We start from the raw sequence: 19,462 nt of genomic DNA, 5'->3' as shown, positions 1-19,462 counted from the left end.
CAGAGCTGAGCACAGGGGCAGAATCCCTTCCCTGGACCTGCTGGCCATGCTGTTTTCCTCAAGGAGCTGCTCCTCAGGGGATCTTCAGGACATCATCATCCTCATCATCATCACCATCCTCATCCTCATCATCCTCCTCCTCCCCCACCAGCACACACCACATGTCAATTGTTTTCCCCTTCATTTAGAATTTCACCCAAATTCTAAGCAGCCACCTGCACCTGGAAGGGGATGTGGGGCTGGCTGCAACCTGAGGTGTTTCATAAATAACTCAGCATCCATGGAGGAGAATTCCAAGTGTTCCAGAAAAAAAGGACTCTGTTTGACTCAGAATAATGGGACATAAAAGCTGCAGCAGTTACAAAAACAAACAAAATCTTTATAAATTTCTGGAGTGTTCTGTCCAATCTCTTCTCATTCTCTTGGGACTGAGGTACCATGAGAGGAAACCATGACAGAAAATCTACATTTAAAAGTTGTGACATAGTTGCAAACACTTAAAAAATACTCATTTTGGTCCAAGACAGCACTTTCAGAATCACTGAACATAAAGGTTTAACAGAAGAGACATAAAAGCTTTGACAGCAGAACCAGATGAATTCATTCTGGTTTTGCTCCACCACCCTCCTTTTTCAGACATAATTTTTTCATGATCATTTTTCATCACTGAGTCAACAAAGATTCTGTGAAATGCTCCAAATAATGCTATCTGGATCCTAAATAATTATGTCACAACATCCCCTAATTTACTTCTCTAAGCTATAGGCTGGGATAAAAAGGGATACACAATAAAATGGAATTAAAAATGAGGCTGGATATATTTCTGATTAGAGCCTTCCCACCACCCATTCTTGATATATTGATGGAGTTTTCCTCATCTTCAGCATTTCCTAAAAAAATTCTCTTGCTCTCTTATCCATTTTCATCACTTCCCATGAGGAGCAGGGGTCACCTGGGTGACAAAAAAAAAGAAAAACCCTTGTGAGGGGCCAAATAAAGACACAAAAACAGCAACTTGAGGAACAAATCCAGAATTTTCAGCCCCTTGCAGGATGAGATTTCTTTGTGGTTTGGATTAAACCACCAGAATGATGAGTTGTGGGGTCAGGGATCTGAGTTAGGGAATCACAGAAAGGTTGGAAAAGGGAATTCCAAAGGTCCAACCACTCTGTTGTGAGCTGAGACATCTCCAGACAGATCCAACCTGACCTCAGATGTGTCCACATCAGTGTTGGGGACAGTTTTTTTTCCAATTAATGCAATTTTCACACTTCACTATTTAAATTGGGATTTCTGCCTGATGTCTTTTTTTGCCTGAAGACAGGAATTAAGTAGAGCACTTCTGATTTTTCTTTTTTTATTCTTTTTTTAACTGAATGGGCATGCAAAGGGGAGAAGCAAGCTGTTGTAATCCCTAAAATAGTTTCTTAAAAAATACAAGTAGTCACTTGAAGGCTTACCCTGTAGTAACTTGTGGTACCATTTTACCAATATATGATCCTATGTGCTCTTTTATTTTAATTTTTTTAGTAATATTCATATTAGCAGAGGATTTATTTAAAAAATACAAATAATAACTTGAAGGGTTATCCTGTGGTAACTTGTGGTACCAATTTACCAATATATGATCCTAGGGTGCTCTTAAAAATGCATATGCCCTTTTATTTTAATTTTTTTTAGTAATATTCATATTAGCAAATGATTTTCTTAAAAAATACAAGTAATCACTTGAAGGGTTACCCTGTGGTAACTTGTGGTACCGATTTACCAATGTATGATCTTATGTACTCTTTTATTTTAAATTTTTTTTTAGTAATATTAATTTTAGCAAACTATTTTCTTAAAAAATACAAGTAATCACTTGAAGGGTTATCCTGTGGTAACTTGTGGTACCAATTTACCAATATATGATCCTATGTACTCTTTTATTTTAAGTTTTTTAGTAATATTTATATTAGCAGATGACTTTCTTAAAAAATACAAATAATAACTTGAAGGGTTACCCTGTGATAACTTGTGGTACCAGTTTACCAATATATGATCCTATGGTGCTCTTTTATGTAGTGTAACGAGGCAACCAGGTGCCACTAATTGCCAGGGAGTGAGCATGAGCTTGTGTCAAGCCCACCTGTGCCTAATTAGGGTGGGACCCACTGCGCATGAGCAAGACCAGGGGGCCAATAAAAGGTGAGGCCTGAGACACAGGCTCAGCTTGGTCCTGAGCATGCTTTGCAGAGAGATCAGTCACTCTCAGAGCACTGTATTACCTTCATATTGCCACTAGCGCTCATCACCCTCAGGGTGAGGCTCTGGTGGCGCAGCTGGCTAAGCTGCAGTACTGCAATGCCGAGACTCCTCAGAGCCTCACCCTGAGGGTGATGAGCGCTAGTGGTGCAATGAAGGTAATACAGTGTTCCAAGAGTGACTGACCTCTCTGCTGGCTTGCTCAGGACTGAGCTGAGCCTGTGTCTCAGGCCTCACCTTTTATTGGCCCCCTGATCCTGCTCATGCGCAGTGGGGGCCCATCCTAATTAGGCACAGGTGGGCTTGACACAAGCTCATGCTCACTCCCTGGCAATTAGTGGCACCTGGTTGCCTTGTTACACTACACTTTTATTTTAATGTTTTTTAGTAATATTCATATTAGCAGAAGATTTATTTAAAAAATACAAGTAATCACTTGAAGGGTTACCTTGTAGTACCAATTTACTGTTGGTAGTACCAATATGATCTTATGTGCTCTTTTATTTTAAATTTTTTTAGTAATATTCATATTAGCAGATGATTTATTTAAAAAATACAAGTAATCACTTGAAGGGTTACCCTGTGATAACTCGTGGTACCAGTTTACCAATATATGATCCTATGGTGCTCTTTTATGTAGTGTAACGAGGCAACCAGGTGCCACTAATTGACAGGGAGTGAGCATGAGCTTGTGTCAAGCCCACCTGTGCCTAATTAGGGTCGACCCCCACTGCGCATGAGCAGGACCAGGGGGCCAATAAAAGGTGAGTCCTGAGACACAGGCTCAGCTTGGTCCTGAGCACGCTTCGCACAGAGATCAGTCACTCTCAGAGCACTGTATTACCTTCATATTGCCACTAGCGCTCATCACCCTCAGGGTGAGGCTCTGGTGGTGCAGCTGGCTAAGCCCCAGTACTGCAATGCCGAGACTCCTCAGAGCCTCACCCTGAGGGTGATGAGCGCTAGTGGTGCAATGAAGGTAATACAGTGCTCCAATAGTGACTGACCTCTCTGCTGGCTTGCTCAGGACTGAGCTGAGCCTGTGTCTCAGGCCTCACCTTTTATTGGCCCCCTGGTCCTGCTCATGCGCAGTGGGGGCCCATCCTAATTAGGCACAGGTGGGCTTGACACAAGCTCATGCTCACTCCCTGGCAACTAGTGGCACCTGGTTGCCTTGTTACACTACACTTTTATTTTAATTTTTTTTAGTAATATTCATATTAGCAGATGATTTATTTAAAAAATACAAGTAATCACTTGAAGGGTTATCCTGTGGTAACTTGTGGTACCAATTTACCAATATATGATCCTATGTACTCTTTTATTTTAATTTTTTTAGTAATATTTATATTAGCAGATGACTTTCTTAAAAAATACAAATAATAACTTGAAGGGTTATCCTGTGGTAACTTGTGGTACCAGTTTACCAATTTATGATTCTATGTGCTCTTTTATTTTATTTTTTTTAGTAATATGAGCAAATTATTTTCTTAAAAATACAAGTAATATCTTGAAAGGTAACTTGTGGTACCAGTTTACCAATATATTATCCTATGGTGCTCTTAAAAATGCATATGCTCTTTTAGGTTTTTTTTGTAATATTTATATTAGCAGATGATTTTCTTAAAAAATAAAGTAATAACTTGAAGGGTTACCTTGTGGTAACTTGTGGTACCAATTTACCAATATATTATCCTATGGTGCTCTTTTATTTTAATTTTTTTTAGTACTATTCATATTAGCAAATGATTTTCTTAAAAAAATCCAAGTAATCACTTGAAGAGTTACCCTGTGGTAACTTGTGGTACCAATTTATGATCCTAGGGTGCTGTTAAAAATGCACATGCTCTTTTATTTTAAATTTTTTTGTAATATTCATACTAGTAACATTATAAATTAATTTTCTAATTAAATCTATGCACTGAAATTGAGCTACAAAGTGAAATATATTATTTTAAAAGTGATAATTCTAAGATAGGTGTTTAAAATGAAATTATGGGCAGGAAAAATACTTTATTTTTCTAGGTATTACTTATTACAGAAGTAAAGCAAGACAAGGCTCAGATCCTTTCTCTCCTACAGAGGCAGAAAAGTTCCTTAGCTCCCAGTGAGTGGAGGTTTTGGGGTTTTATTTTGGCTCTGTCTTTTGCAGGAGGTTTTTTGTTTCACTGGCAGGGGATGTTTCACAGCAGTGATTTCAGTGTTAATCCCCAGGTGGGACACAGCCCAGAGGTCAGCAGGGATATTCCACACTAACCACGGTGAGCAAACTCCTGGCACCTGCACAGCTACCAGGAAAAGATGCACAAAGCTCTGGTGTTAAAACTCACAGCCAGGAATATCTCATGGAGCTGTAAAAACACCTCAGCTCCTCCAGTGACAAAGGGAGAAAACAATGTGGTGATACTGGGATGCTACTGGGCTTCAGCTGGGCTTCAGAGTTTTATTTTATTTTACTTTATTTTATTTTACTTTATTTTTTAAATTTTATTTATTTTATTTTACTTTATTTTTAAATTTATTTTATTTTTTATTTTATTTTTTATTTTTTATTTTATTTTTATTTTCAAAGTTTATTTTATGTTATTTATTTTACTTTTAACTTTAATTTATTTGATTTTATATTTTATTTTATATTTTACCTTATTTTATTTATTTTATATTTATTTGTTTTATTTTTTATTTTATATTTTTTATTTATTTTATTTTAAAATTTATTTTATTTTATATTTTACCTTATTTTATTTATTTGATATCTATTTCTTATTTTTTATTTATTTTATATTTTATTTTATTTTTTAGATTTTATTTTATTTATTTTAAATTTTAACTTATTTTATATTTTAACTTATTTTATTTTATATTTTAACTTATTTTATTTTATATTTTATCTTATTTGATTTTATTTTACATTTTACCTTATTTTATTTCATTTATTTTATATATATTTATTTATTTTATTCATTTATTTATTTTACTTTTTTAATTTTTATTTTATTTTATTTATTTTATTCCTGTTTTCATAATCCTGATCTCCCAGCAAGCTCACCCCTAACATGACAAGCAGCAATTCCCAGGCTGAATACCCTCAGCTCCACATGATTTCCTCTGCAGGTCCAATTACTCTGTAAAACCAGTAGGGAGAAGCTCTCAAAGAGCAAAATAAATCGACTGCCCCCATCCCACCCCCTCAGTTTTCTGCCAGCCCAGAAAAATGTCTTTACCAAGGAGGAAAATGGGATTTTCTCCTCCGGTCTGGATGTCCTGCTCTGTATTCTCTACCTGGAAGGAGCAGAAGAGAATATATTCAATATATTTAATTATCATTAAAGCAGGAAAACAAGAGCTTACTCAAGTCTGGAAAAAAAAATAAATTAAATTTATTTATATTTATTGAAAAAAGAGCTCAGCTGCCTGCTGCTGCCATGGGGTCACTACAGACACAAACCCAAACTGCCCCCAGGCCCAGAGCTGCTGTGCTGCTGATAAAGCTACTGGAAATAAAGGTGTAAATAAAATGTCCTGGTTTGGGCCAGGATAAAGGTGATTTTCTGTCTTGTACTTCTGCTTTCAGCTCAGTCTCTTGTCAGGAGCTGCACTTGCTGAAATGAACAGCAAGTTTCTCAGTCAGTGTCTGCTGCTGGGACTGATCCCACTCGATGCCAGAGCCTGGTGTGCAGAGCCAAGGCCACTGCTCAGCTCTGAGGAACATTTTACCCTCCAGAAGGAATAAAGAGGTCCCACCTGCAGCCTCCTTTGGGGAGGAAGGGACAAGAGAGATGCCAGAACTGACCAGAGGATTCCATCCCATATACCTCATACTCAGGATAAAGCTGAGGGATCACGAGGGCCAAGCCAGATTTCCTGATTTTCAGCTTCCAGCTCCTGCCTTTCCTGCTTCCCTTCCTTCACCTGTTCCCTATTTCCTTCAGCATCCTGGTGTAGTGAGATGAGGCAACCAGGTGCCACTGATTGCCAGGGAGTGGCATGAGCTTTGTTAAGCCCACCTGTGCCTGATTAAGTCAGGCCCTGACTGCATTTATTGGCCCCCTAATCCTGCTCATGCGCAATTAGGGCCTGACTTAATCAGGCCCAGGTGGGCTTAACACAGCTCATGCCACTCCCTGGCAATCAGTGGCACCTGGTTGCCTCATTTCACTACATCCTGGGAGGATTCCATCCCTTCCTCTGCCTGTGCTCCTGATCCATCCCAGCCCATATCTGTGTGTTCCTGCCTCCAGCTCCAACTCCTGCTGACCCCAGGATTCCAGCCTGGACTTTCCCAGGGCTGCCCTGCAGCCTCGGTGCTGACGTGAGAGTTATTGGGGGAAAAGGGGGAGGAATGTGGGATCCATTTTCCTGTATATTTGTATAGATTTAGTCATTTTTCCTATTTATCATTCCTGTTTCATTAAAGTTGTGTAGTTTAGTTTCCAACCCATCAGTCTCTCTCCATTATTCTCTCTCCTTTCTTTATCAGGAGGAGAGAGAGATTAATAGAGAGCAGCTGGTACTCGGTTTAATTGCCAGGCCAGTGTTAAACCATGACAAAAAATAAGATTTTTACCTCGTGGCTGAGGATTCCTCCACTGGAAATCCCTCCCTGGGTTAGGATAGGGAGGAACAAAAGAACTTCTGTGTGGCTGCTGCGACCTGGGATGAAATTCTCTTTGTGGTGTTCCTGAAAAACAGAATTTCCTGAGCAACTCTGACTTGATGGAAGAGGAAAAACAGAGAGCATGTTCTTCTGCAGGAAACCACATTTCTGAGGTTAATGCCAAAGTATTTATGTGAAATTATGATTTCTTCCAATGTTAAGTCAGCCTAATAAGCATGGCTCTTGCCCTCCTTTCCATCTCTGCAAATGATGATTACAAGCTGGTAATAAATGTACTGAGAAACCAGATTAAAATTTTATAACACAGATCTGGAGAGTGTAAGCATTAAAACTAAGGATACTCTGTTCAAACTGGGATCACAAATCCTAATTAAAATGGTTAAATACATCAAGCTATAGATGCTATTCTATATATATATATAATATATATAATATATCATATATATATAATATATATTTACTATATATATTTTATTTATATTGTTTATATAATTCTATATTCTATATAGAATATATATAAAATATATAAAAATATATATTATCTATTTTTTATGGAATATATAAAAAATATATAGAATATACAGAATATATATATTCTATAGAATATATAAAAATATCTATTATAGCTTATAGAATATTCTATAGAATATATATAAAAATATAATAGATACAGAATATATATATGATATATAGAATATATAGATATATATTCTATAGAATAGAATATATATTATATAGAATATAATTAGTTTAGAATAGAATATATATAGAAATATATAGAATATAGAATATATAAATAGAATACATAGAAAAATATAGTATAGAATATAGAATATATATAATATAGTCTATATATTAGAAGATATTAGAATATATAAAAAATATATAAAAAATAATATATATTCTATATAGAATATATATTTTATATATATTATATCTGTATATATATTTTATATATATATGTGTGTGTGTATATATATATATCTATATATCATTCTATCTGCTGTGATTTGCTCAAGAAATTTTGCAGGGGTGGTTTTTATCCTCACAGCTATTTTAATTGATCAGGTATTAAAAACAACACCAGCATCAACACTGAGATTCAGTGTGAATTATTTCAAAGCCTCAAAAGCCTCAGCACTGAGGCTGATCTGTGAAGGGTGCTGGGAACCTTTTAGATATTTTATTTTTTCCCCTGAGAGTCAGGCAGATCAGGTGGGGAAAACAAAATATCTTTACTTAGCTCAGCCACAAAGTTGGGGGGAAAAAAAAGTGTAAGGTCTCAGGCAAAAAACAAACCACCCTTCTCCAGGCTGTCCAAAAGCTTTCTGGTATTTTGAACCATATCAATATATATAATATATATTTATATAACAATATACTAATATATTAATTATATTAATTATTAATATAATTACATTAATGATATTAATATTATTTATTAATGTATAATATATCATATAGTATATATAATATAATATATAAATGTAATAATAAATACAATAATATATATAATATACTATATATAATATAGTATATAAAATATATTAATTATAATAAATAAATATTAAGTTTATTATAATTATAATTATATTATATAATATAGTTATATAATTATAAAATTATTATAATAAATGAATAAATAAATGTTTATTATAATAAGTAAATAATGTATAAATAATATATATTTAATATATAATAATATACATAATATATAAATAATATCTAATAATATATAAAATAATATAAATATATGAATACGTAATATATTATACATAATTATTATATATAATATATAGTATATATTATATAATAAATTATATAATATTTATATATATAATATATATATAATATATATATAATAATTATATATATATAATTATATATATTATATAATAAATTATAATATATACTATATATTATATATAGTTATTATATATAATACATATAATATATATTAGATAATATATTATCTATTTTATAGTATATTATTTTAATTATATGTTATATTTATTAATATATAAATAAAATATATAAATATATAATGTTTTAATATAATAGTATATAATTATATATATAATCTATAGTAATATATATTATATATATAATATAATATATATAAAATAAGGAGTTTTCTCTCTTTGATGCCTCACTCAGACCTTCCCCTAATGTTAAAGCATCTCACTTGGGGGAAAGGAACTAAAAAACTCTTGAGTGACCTAATTGCTCCTATAAAAATAAATTATTATATAAAAATAAATTATTATATAAAAATAAATTATTATATAAAAATAAATTTAGTCACCCAACAACCAGCAGTGATGTTCCTGTCAGTAAATGACATTTTATTTACTGCATAAATCTCCCTAACCACACAGCTAGATGGAATTATTATTTCATCCAAACTTGGGTAACCAAAAGCACATCAGTTCCTAAAACCAGGAAATATTTTCTTAGCTCTCCCCCTTTGGTTTTAGGAAGAAAAACCTTACAATTATTTAGTTTCATGGGTGTCTCTGGAAATGCTGCTGCTGTTGAAGGAAAACTGAGCTCATCAATAAATTGATTTTACAGAGAAAATGAACACAGAGCCAACCTGGGGTGGATCCATTCCTTCTTGGTCTGCTCTGGATTGTTCTTTTTTTTGCCAGGCAAGCCTTGGAAACGAAAGACTTCAGATTCTGGAAGGGAGTATACAAAGCCTCCTGCAGACAGGATTAAAAATCAGAAAATCAGGTTAAAAATCATTCAGTGTTCTGCTGCTTCCTTTTTTTTTTAAGGAAACAAAATTCCAGTATTTCATATTTAAAAGTGGATCCTTGGAGGGCTGAGCAGGGGTGCAGAGGAAGGTTTTTTTTCCCTTTTCTCAGTGTAATTTTTTTTTCCTCTCTGCTCCCACCTGTCAATCACTGCTTTCCCGTCCTGTTCCCTTCCTGACTGAACTGGATTTCCAGCACCAGCACCTCAGGCAGAGAGGATGAAAAAGCTCCAGATACAGACTGAGGGGCTCTTGGACCACTGAAAATCAAAGTTTCTTAATCTCACACGTTAGAAGCAAAAAACGCAACAATAAAACTTCATTTGACTGTGAAATGATAATTTATCCAACTCCTGACTGTTGAGTTATAGCCAGGCCTAAAGAGAAATGGGTGGAATTAAATCAAATATTTACCTTGTGGTGTTTAATAAACTTCTATTGCCTGCAGCCCGTCACCACTCCCGCTGCAGTTCCCAGCCCATGGCACTCAGTGCCACATCCAGGCTCTTTGGAAAGATCTCCAGACACGGAGAATCCACTACTTCCCTGGGCAGCCCATTCCAATGCCTGAGCACCCTCTCAGTAAAGAAATTCTTTCTCATCTCCAACCTAAACCTCCCCTGGCACAACTTGAGACCTTTTGTGCCCTCTTGTCTTGCTGAGAGTTGCCTGGGAAAAGAGCCCAACCCCCCCCTGGCTCCAACCTCCTTTCAGGGACTTGGAGAGAGTGATGAGGTCTCCCCTGAGCCTCCTCTTCTCCAGCCTCAACACCCCCAGCTCCCTCAGCCCTTCCTCACAGCACTTGTGCTGGATCCCTTCACAGCCTCCTTGCTCTTCTCTGGACCTGCTCCAGCACCTCAAGCTCCTTCCTGAACTTCCTGAGGGGCCCAGAACTGGACACAGGACTCAAGCTGTGGCCTCCCCAGAGCTGAGCACAGGGGCAGAATCACTTCCAGAAGGACAAGTTTGTTTTTCAAAGAATACAAAACAGCCTGAGAGCTTATGATTACTCACATTGCCTTCCAGAAGCTCTTCCAGAGAGCAACCTCGATGTGCCTGCTGGTATTTTTGTTGGAAGAGTTTTCCATCAAACACTTGCCAAGGCATCAGATCCTCCATTCTGAAGGGAAACCCACAGGCACTGTTGGCCATGAGCAAGGTTGTAAGGCCACGGATGAGGACAGCACCAAGGTGCACAGCTCTGGAGTCCACTTGTGCAAGCTGTGAAAATACAGAAACCCAGCAAAACCTGAGAAAAACAGGACTTAAAATCAGGAAATCAGTGTCTGCATGAAAGCAGCTGTAGAGCAGAACAAGTTAGAGAGGCCCCAAACTCTGCCACTGGTATCTGCTGCTGCTCAGTGGAATTCATCAAAGGATTCTGTAGTTTTACTCAATAAAGTGAAAGAAGTGAAGTTTGGTTTAAGAAATAAAGCATCTCACTCAAGTTTGGATGACAGAGCCATTCCAAATGGAAGTGGAAATACAAAATAATCAGCTGCTCTCTCTACTACTTCTTAAGCTTTAGCACTTCCCCCCAAAAAAGAGTCCAAACCATGAACTGGGAATATAAATGATGGATAGACTGATCAGCTGGCCCTCCAGAGTTTGATCAACCAGGAAATGTTACAGCACTTTGGGATCATTTAAATTATAAGGTCTGGAAGGATAAAGTCAACTCTGCCCAGGCTTTTATTTTAAACACCCTAAAATTTCCTCTGACTGTAGTCTGAAATTATTTCCTTTCAGCATGGATGCCTCCAGAGGTCATACTGGAAGGGTAGGACAACATCCAGGAAAAAAGGTAATTAAAACTTGAATTTCAGGTCCTGCTGTGGCAGAGCACAACAAACTATAAAAGCCTTGAATCCAATGTGGGATTTTCAGTCTTGTGTAAATATTACAAAGCTCCTCAGTGGGGAATGCCTCTTCCACAACCTGTACCAAAGCAGTTAAGTGAGAAAGTTTTGAGCTGAAGCTATTAGGGAAATGGACATGTGAAGCTACTACGAGAGTGGCAGATGCACACCCACCAGCTGAGTTAAACTTAGCCAAATTTATATCAATATTATTTATACAACCAATAGTGTAGAGCAGTATAAAACCAGGCTGAAATTCCCTGACATACAAATCAGTATTTTCTGTCACTGAATTATCAGGACTTCCCAAGAATGTCAAAAACATTCTTAAACAGCGTCACCAGCAGGTCCAGGGAGGTGATTCTTCCCCTGTACTCAGCGCTGGTTAGGCCACACCTCGAGTACTGTGTCCAGTTCTGGGCCCCTCAGTTTAAGAAGGATGTAGAGGTCCTGGAACAGGTCCAAAGGAGGGCAACCAGGCTGGTGAAGGGACTCGAGCACAGGCCCTATGAGGAGAGGCTGAGAGAGCTGGGGCTGTTCAGCCTGAAGAAGAGGAGGCTCAGGGGAGACCTCATTGCTGTCTACAACTCCCTGAAAGGAGGCTGTAGCGAGGTGGGAACTGGACTCTTTTCACAGACGACCTTCAACAAGACAAGAAGACACAGTCTTAAGTTGTGCCAGGGGAGGTTTAGGTTTGATATTAGAAAGAATTTCTTCACGGAGAGGGTGATCAGGCTATGGAATGGACTGCCCGGTGAGGTGGTAGATTCTCCGTCCCTGGAGACATTTAAAAAAAGACTGGATGTGGCACTCAGTGCCATGGTCTAGCAACTGCTCCGGTGGGTCAAGGGTTGGACTAGATGATCTCTGAGGTCCCTTCCAACCCGGCTAATTCTATGATTCTATGATTCTATGATTCTATGATGAAAAATGTAATTGTTGGAAAACAAACTTTCATGAAGAATGATGAAAACAAGAATTTCAGCTGCTGAAAAGAAGGAATGCTGTCACCTCCAGCAAGCAATTTCCCACCTTCTAATTTAACTAATACATTTACAACTTCTAATTTAACTATACATATTTAACAATATTTAACATATTTAACTACACAACCACTAATTCATCCTTTCTTATCATCTATTGACAAAGCTGCTTTTAGTGCCTGTTTTAATCCCATTCATAGCAAGGATGTAAAAGCAGCTGGAAGAGCAGATTCCTGACACCACATGTGGATGCTGGCTGCCTTCTGGGTCATAAATCTTCAACCTTTTAGATCTTTATTTTATTCTGAAAACCTGGAGCAGATACCTGAATAAATCCATCTTAGTTCAGTGATGTTCCTGACGTGCCAAACAAATGCAGCCATGTTTGCAAAACCAGAGGCTAAATGAGAAGTTGGAAATTTACTTTTGATGGTGATGTAGAAAATAGCAACATCTAGAAGAGGACTTTTGAGTGCTGTCTCAAGCTGGAGATGAGTTTGCTGCTGTCACTGATGCTGTCACTGCTGCCTAAGGGACAACGCTGCAGGCTGAGCCACCAAGGCCACCCTGGCTGTGCTCTTCTCAACTTGAGAAGATCAAAAGATAAAATAATGTTGCTGGTGACAGGCTGTGCAGACTTTACTGTCTAGGGATACCATTCCAGAACTTTCCTAAGGCACTAAAGTATGGGGTGAGGGGTGGATATCAAGTCAGGCTTGGGTTTTAAAGGAATCATGTTGGGAACACCAAGACAAGAACTATCAACAGTCATTATTTTAATAGAATAGGAAAGTTGTGTTTTTCATGTCTGGCAATGAAAACCAAAGCAAATGAAAGCACGGTGGGTCCATAAGGATTGTGAAGATGGCAAACCACAGGCTTGCTTTGCCATGGGAATGCTCACAACTTCTTGGTGCCTGCAATGCAAAGACGTCAGGATGTGAAGTGGAAAATTCCAAAAGAAAAGCACTCTTGCCTTCCAGGGCATTACACCCTAGAGATTATTCCTTATTGGAAACTGGGTCTGTCCTTGTGACTATTTTTATAAACTCAGGACTCCAGCTAATGATGGGAGAGACACCCCTGTGATCCTGCTGCTCCTACTACCAGCTAATGGAATTTGGGGGTGAGAGACGGGGAGAACGGCTCCTCCTGCACCCACTGCTGCTCCTCCCAGCAAACACCTCCTCCCCACACTCAGCCCTTGGGGTAAAAAAAAAAATTAAAAAATAATTCTTTTCCTATTTGCCAACCTTAACTGAAGGCTGAGAATAGAACTGGATGTTCACAGCCCTCTAGGATGATTTCTGCAGAGGTTGCTGATAGCGTGCTGGGGAGGTCTGAGCTGAACGGGGGGAAGTCGCCTCATAAAGAGTGAAGGATTAATATACCATGGATTTTTCTAACAACTTGAGGAATATCTTTGCTAGAAGAGCCATCATTAGACACTTAACCCCTTTTTCTACTGTAGGAACAGAGCTTTAGCCTGTGGGCCACAGGTGCTGTGTGAGGGAGGTGCCTGTGAGCATCCTCAGTGACCACAGAGTTTCCTCACAGGAGCAGGTTACAAACTTTCTGCACACCCTGCTCAAGAGCTTCTACTCACAGGAACATAACAAATGGATCCATATGGAATGCAAAATTCCAGTTCAAATTAGATCTCATTAACTAATAATAATAAAAAATACTTTAATGGTCTTTTAAGGAAATCCTATTAGCCCACCCAGCCTCTTTTTGTGTGGATTCACAGGTGATTTATTTTTTTTTATAGAGGCACCAACTTTATCCTATGCACTCTGAAAGATGCACAAGCTATTTTCTGGGACTTCCTAAAAAAAAATATCACATCTCCTTCACCATTCAATGGAGTTCAGAGGGTTCAAACTCTGTCAAAAGGATGAGGATGTTCTACATTTGAGATGTGAGGGCAAGTATCTGAACCAGATGGCAGCAGAACTGTGCCCACCAAAAGCCACCTCACATCCTAATCTCTAAAAACAAAGGAAAAAAGTAAAATTACAATAATAATTTGACAATTTGCTACTGGCTCTGCTTTGCAGTCATCTCAGTGCTCTAAATACTGCAGTTCTCTTATGAACCTGTCTTATCAACAAAGCTGTCTTAGTTCATAGAATCATAGAATCATAGAATAGGCTGGGTTGGAAGGGACCTCAGAGATCATCGAGTCCAACCCTTGATCAACTACCGCCACAGTCACTAGACCATGGCACTGAGTGCCATATCGAGTCGCTTTTTAAATGTCTCCAGGGACGAAGAGTCCACCACCTCCCCAGGCAGCCCGTTCCAATGTCTGATCACCCTTTCCGTGAAAAAATTCTTTCTAATAGCCAATCTGAACTTCCCCTGGCACAACTTAAGACCGTGTCCTCTTGTCTTACTGAGAGTTGCCTGGGAAAAGAGCCCAACCCCCCCCTGGCTCCAACCTCCTTTCAGGGAGTTGGAGAGAGTGATGAGGTCTCCCCTGAGCCTCCTCTTCTTCAGGCTGAACAGCCCCAGCTCCCTCAGCCTCTCCTCATAGGATCTGTGTTTGAGCCCCTTCACCAGCCTGGTTGCCCTCCTTTGGACCTGTTCGAGGACCTCAATCTCCTTCTTGAACTGAGGGGCCCAGAACTGAACACAGTACTCAAGGTGTGGCCTTACCAGGGCTGAGTATAGGGGCAGAATCACCTCCTTGGACCTGCTGGTGATGCTGTTTCTGATACATGCCAGGATGCCATTGGCCTTCTTGGCCACCTGGGCACACTGCTGGCTCATGGTCACCTTCCTGTCAATCCAGACTCCCAGGTCCCTCTCTGTCTGGCTGCTCTCCAACCACTCTGTGCCCAGCCTGGAGCTCCCCATGGGGTTGTTGTGGCCAAAGTGCAGGACCCGGCACTTGGAATGTTGAACCTCATCCCGTTGGGATCATCCCAACTCTCCAGTCTGTCCAGGTCCCTCTGCAGAGCCCTCCTGCCTTCCAGCTGATCAACACTTCTCCCCAGCTTGGTGTCATCAGCAAACTTGCTGATGATGGACTCAATCCCCTCATCTAAATCATCAATAAAGATATTGAACAGGACTGGGCCCAGCACTGATCCCTGGGGGACACCGCTGGTGACCGGCCGCCAACTGGAAGCAGCCCCATTCAGTACCACTCTCTGGGCCCGGCCCTCCAGCCTGTTATTATTATTATTATTATTATTATTTATTTATTTATTATTTATTATTGTCTTATTTATCATTATTATTATTATTATTGATATTATAATTATGAGGCTGTCTTACCAACAACAATCTGGCAACACACTTTTTCGATGGAAAAAGCCTGTATCAGTAATTTGTTATTAGTAATTGGTAATAATAGTAATTATTACCACCAAAATGATTAGTAATTGTTATTTAACAATTAGTTATTGTTATATGTAGTTATATTACTACAAATACTAATTGCAGTAAGAATTTTTTGCTTATTTATTGATTTCTTTCCTAATCTTTTGCCTTCTTCCTGTGGCTGAGCTGCACACAGCAGACATGGCTATGGCTAACATTTTGTTATATAAATCTAAAAATAACTAACTAAATAAATAAAAACCAGGCACTTTTCCCACCCTCAGAATACCTGCTTCAGTTATAGAAAGGAAAGCTCAAGGACAGCTCAGCATTTGCTGATGTCTGGTTAACTGAATCAACTGCAGATCAATAACTAAAAATCAAAGAAATTGGACCCAAGCAAGAAAAAAAATCTGATCAAAATCTGAGCACATTCCTCATCTAACTTTTTTTTCCAGACCCATTTGTACATTGTCAGGACCCAACTTCTCACATCACCTCCCCTCCAAACCCACCTGGATTTTAAATCACCAGCTATTTAACCACAGGCAATTAATGCCTGAGCAATAAACATGGCATTTAAGCAGCCTGCGAGAGGTGAAGCACATTTTGTGCCAAAAATAAAGCCATTAAAGCTGGTGACAACATCCCTGCAGTTCAACTCCCTGCCATGGCAAGCAGCACTAAAAAGAAAATAAAATTATTCCAACCAAAAGACAGGATCCTCTCTTCAATTCCACATCTTCCTGCCTTCAACCAGGAGGATAAAATCCCAGTGAGAGTTGGTGGGAGCTGCTAAAAATCCCACGTTCTGGGAGCTTTCTGCTCTGCTCCTGTAAGATTAGGGATCAGGATTCCCAAGATATGATGGTGCAGGAGCATGGATCCTGGCTATCAGTCAGCTTCAAGCAAAATTGGCTCCCAAAATTGCTTTGACCTGGCCAACTGAGGGGGGAGAGGGGCCCCAGGGTTTTGAAAACACGACTCAAGTTTATTCTGATTAAAGATTAGGGCTTTAATGAAGCTCTTCCTGCTAAAACAAGGGGGGGGGGGAGGCAAAGGCAAAAGGGATGGAGAAGAGAGCCCAGGAGGGTGGCAGCTGCAGCAGAAAGGAGCCAAACCAGTTTTCAAACACTTCTAAGGCTCTGGAGTAAATATTTAGCACTAAACATCCCAATTGTGGGGTGTTTCTATGTCTCCTGAAGTTTATTTACTGGGTTTTCTCAGGAGCTGGATGTGGAATGGTGTGGCTCAGGGTTATTTACATTAAACCAAAAAGTCCAGTGATGTCAACATAAAAAAAAGCCTTAAAACTGCTTTTACCTTGAAACACCTGACAAAAAATTCACACAGGAGTGGTACTGCTAACTACCCTGCAACCTGATAAAAATCTCCTTATTTCCAAAAAGATTGGAGTATTGTGTCCAGTTCTGGGCCCCTCAGTTCAAGAAGGACAGGGAAGTGCTTGAAAGAGTCCAGCGCAGAGCTACTAAGATGATGAAGGGAGTGGAACATCTCCCTTATGAGGAAAGGCTGAGGGAGCTGGGTCTCTTTAGTCTGGAGAAAAGGAGACTGAGGGGTGACCTCATCAATGTTCTCAAATATGTAAGGAGTGAGTGTCAGGGAGATGGAGTTAGGCTTTTCTCAGTGGTGACCAGTGATAGGACAAGGGGTAATGGGTGTAAATTGGAGCACAGGAGGTTCAAATTGAATATCCGGAGGAATTTTTTTCCTGTAAGGGTGACAGAGCCCTGGAACAGGCTGCCCAGGGGGGTCGTGGAGTCTCCTTCACTGGAGACATTCAAAACCCACCTGGACACGTTCCTATGCGAAGTGCTCTAGGTGGCCCTGCTCTGGCAGGGGGGGTTGGACTAGATGATCTTTCGAGGTCCCTTCCAACCCCAAGGATTCTATGATTCTATGAAAAGATTGCTTCTCATTCCTTGTTACATTTTCCAAAATATCAACCTTTATCAGAGCTCTTATCTAGCTACAACAACAGCAGAAATGGCATTTCTGTGATGGGAAATATCACTAGCTGAAAAGTTCACCCATTTCAGCTTGTTTGTACACAGAGTTGTAATGGAAAACACACCAGCACCTGCAAAAAAGAAGATTAAACCAACATAACTTTTCCTATTTCAGCCACAACTTCTTCATTCTGATCTAAATGATTACTGGGCTAATGACAGCTCATAACATATGTGGCATAAGATTCATTTAAATGTTGAATTATAGTTATCAGGCTAAACACCTGACTGTGGCCCAGCCACGTCCTTTCTATAAAAGTGAAAGGATTAATTAGGATTTATTTTTTTCCTGTATTAACTACATGCTCATGGGTTTGGTGACACTTATCTTTGAACCTCCTTACCTCTCCCTCATACAGATAATATTGCATTTACTTGGGAGGAAAATCTATTTTGTTTAGTACTATGAAAACTCTTAAGACCACATTTTTTTTTTTTTTTTTTTTTTTTCCTTTTTTCCCTTTTTTTTTTTTTTTTTTCCTTTTTTTTCCTTCTCTTTTTTTTTTTTTTTTTTTTTTCTTTAAGTTTAATTAAATGCTGTGGAATTGTGAGAAGATGAAATATTGGCATTTCCATCTGCCTTCCAACTCATAAAGTTTGTCCCTGATGGGGGAAAAAATCTACTCCAGGAATTTCTGGGCTCCTGTGTGTCACTGACATCTGAAATGCTTCAAGAATTACTTGAAATCTTTTCCCATGCCTGTAGGAATCTCTCCCTCTCACATGGATGCCCTGATAACGTGATGTCCCACTAAAACATCCTTCTTTTGGGCACTTCTGAGTGCCTTCCCCTCCTCACCAAACTTAAACATCAGCAACTTATTTCTCTCAGACTCCTACATCTCTGTCAGATGTGCCTGGAATTACCCAACAGATTCCCAAGTTATTAGGGGACATGGAAAAAAACATTAAAAACCATACAGGAGGTCACATCCCTCTCTTAATTCCAGTAACTTTCCACTTCAAAAATTAAACTTCTTGCTCTCTCACTTGGTATTTCTGTGTTTTTCTCCACGATGCTCAGCTCCTTCACCCACATCTTTAAAATCAGGGCTTTCATTTGCTCTTACCTGCAGCCTGACCACACTCCTGATCTAAACTCCTTGCTCCAGCCCTTCCCCTTTGCTTGGACAAAGTTTGAAGAGTAAAAATTAGGCCAGCAACACAACTGCTTGGCAGGATGTTCGTGGCTACCCTGGCTACCATGGTTTGTCCTCTCACAGCCCCAGAATATGTTGGCCAAGTTGGGTGGGGAGGTGGCCAAGTGCTGCTGGGCTACCTTGTGGAATATTTTTGGTTTTTTTTTTTTGCAATCTGCTGTGAAATGGTTGCCCTGGATTAAGACATCACTTGGACCACAAAGGAATTTTGATAGGTGGGAGTTTGCTGCTAAAAATGTCCAATCAGCCAAACTTCAAAAAATTGTTTGGTTGGGGTTTTTTTCCCAGTGTCAGAGGAGATGAAGATCTATTTAATTGTCCTGATGTATGACAAATCCTATTGGTTCTAAGATTCCATGAACACCGGCCCAGGCTGCCCAGGGGAGTCTCCTGGAAACATCCAAACTCCCCCTGGACATGTCCCTGTGTCCTCCGCCCTGGGTCACCCTGTTCTGGCAGGGGAGTTGGACTCAAGGATCA

General features: G+C 38.9%; 1 protein-coding gene across 1 annotated transcript in view; it reads right to left on the bottom strand.

The window, feature by feature from the left end:
- Positions 1-363: 363 nt before the first annotated feature.
- The window catches only part of FAM120B (family with sequence similarity 120B), a 60,520-nt gene continuing 41,421 nt past the window's right edge, over positions 364-19,462 (bottom strand). The window contains exons 7-11 of the mRNA XM_030447627.1: positions 10,635-10,841; positions 9,459-9,567; positions 6,812-6,925; positions 5,469-5,526; positions 364-952 (exon numbers count right to left, since the gene is read on the bottom strand). Of these exons, the coding sequence (XP_030303487.1) occupies positions 949-952; positions 5,469-5,526; positions 6,812-6,925; positions 9,459-9,567; positions 10,635-10,841 (492 nt within the window). The 3' untranslated portion in view covers positions 364-948. The remainder of the gene's footprint in view (positions 953-5,468; positions 5,527-6,811; positions 6,926-9,458; positions 9,568-10,634; positions 10,842-19,462) is intronic.

The sequence above is a fragment of the Calypte anna genome, chromosome 3 (genome assembly GCF_003957555.1).
Source record: "Calypte anna isolate BGI_N300 chromosome 3, bCalAnn1_v1.p, whole genome shotgun sequence".
Lineage (NCBI taxonomy): Eukaryota > Metazoa > Chordata > Aves > Apodiformes > Trochilidae > Calypte > Calypte anna.
Note: the sequence above shows the minus strand (reverse complement) of the source record. Positions and strands in the feature narration are given on the sequence as shown.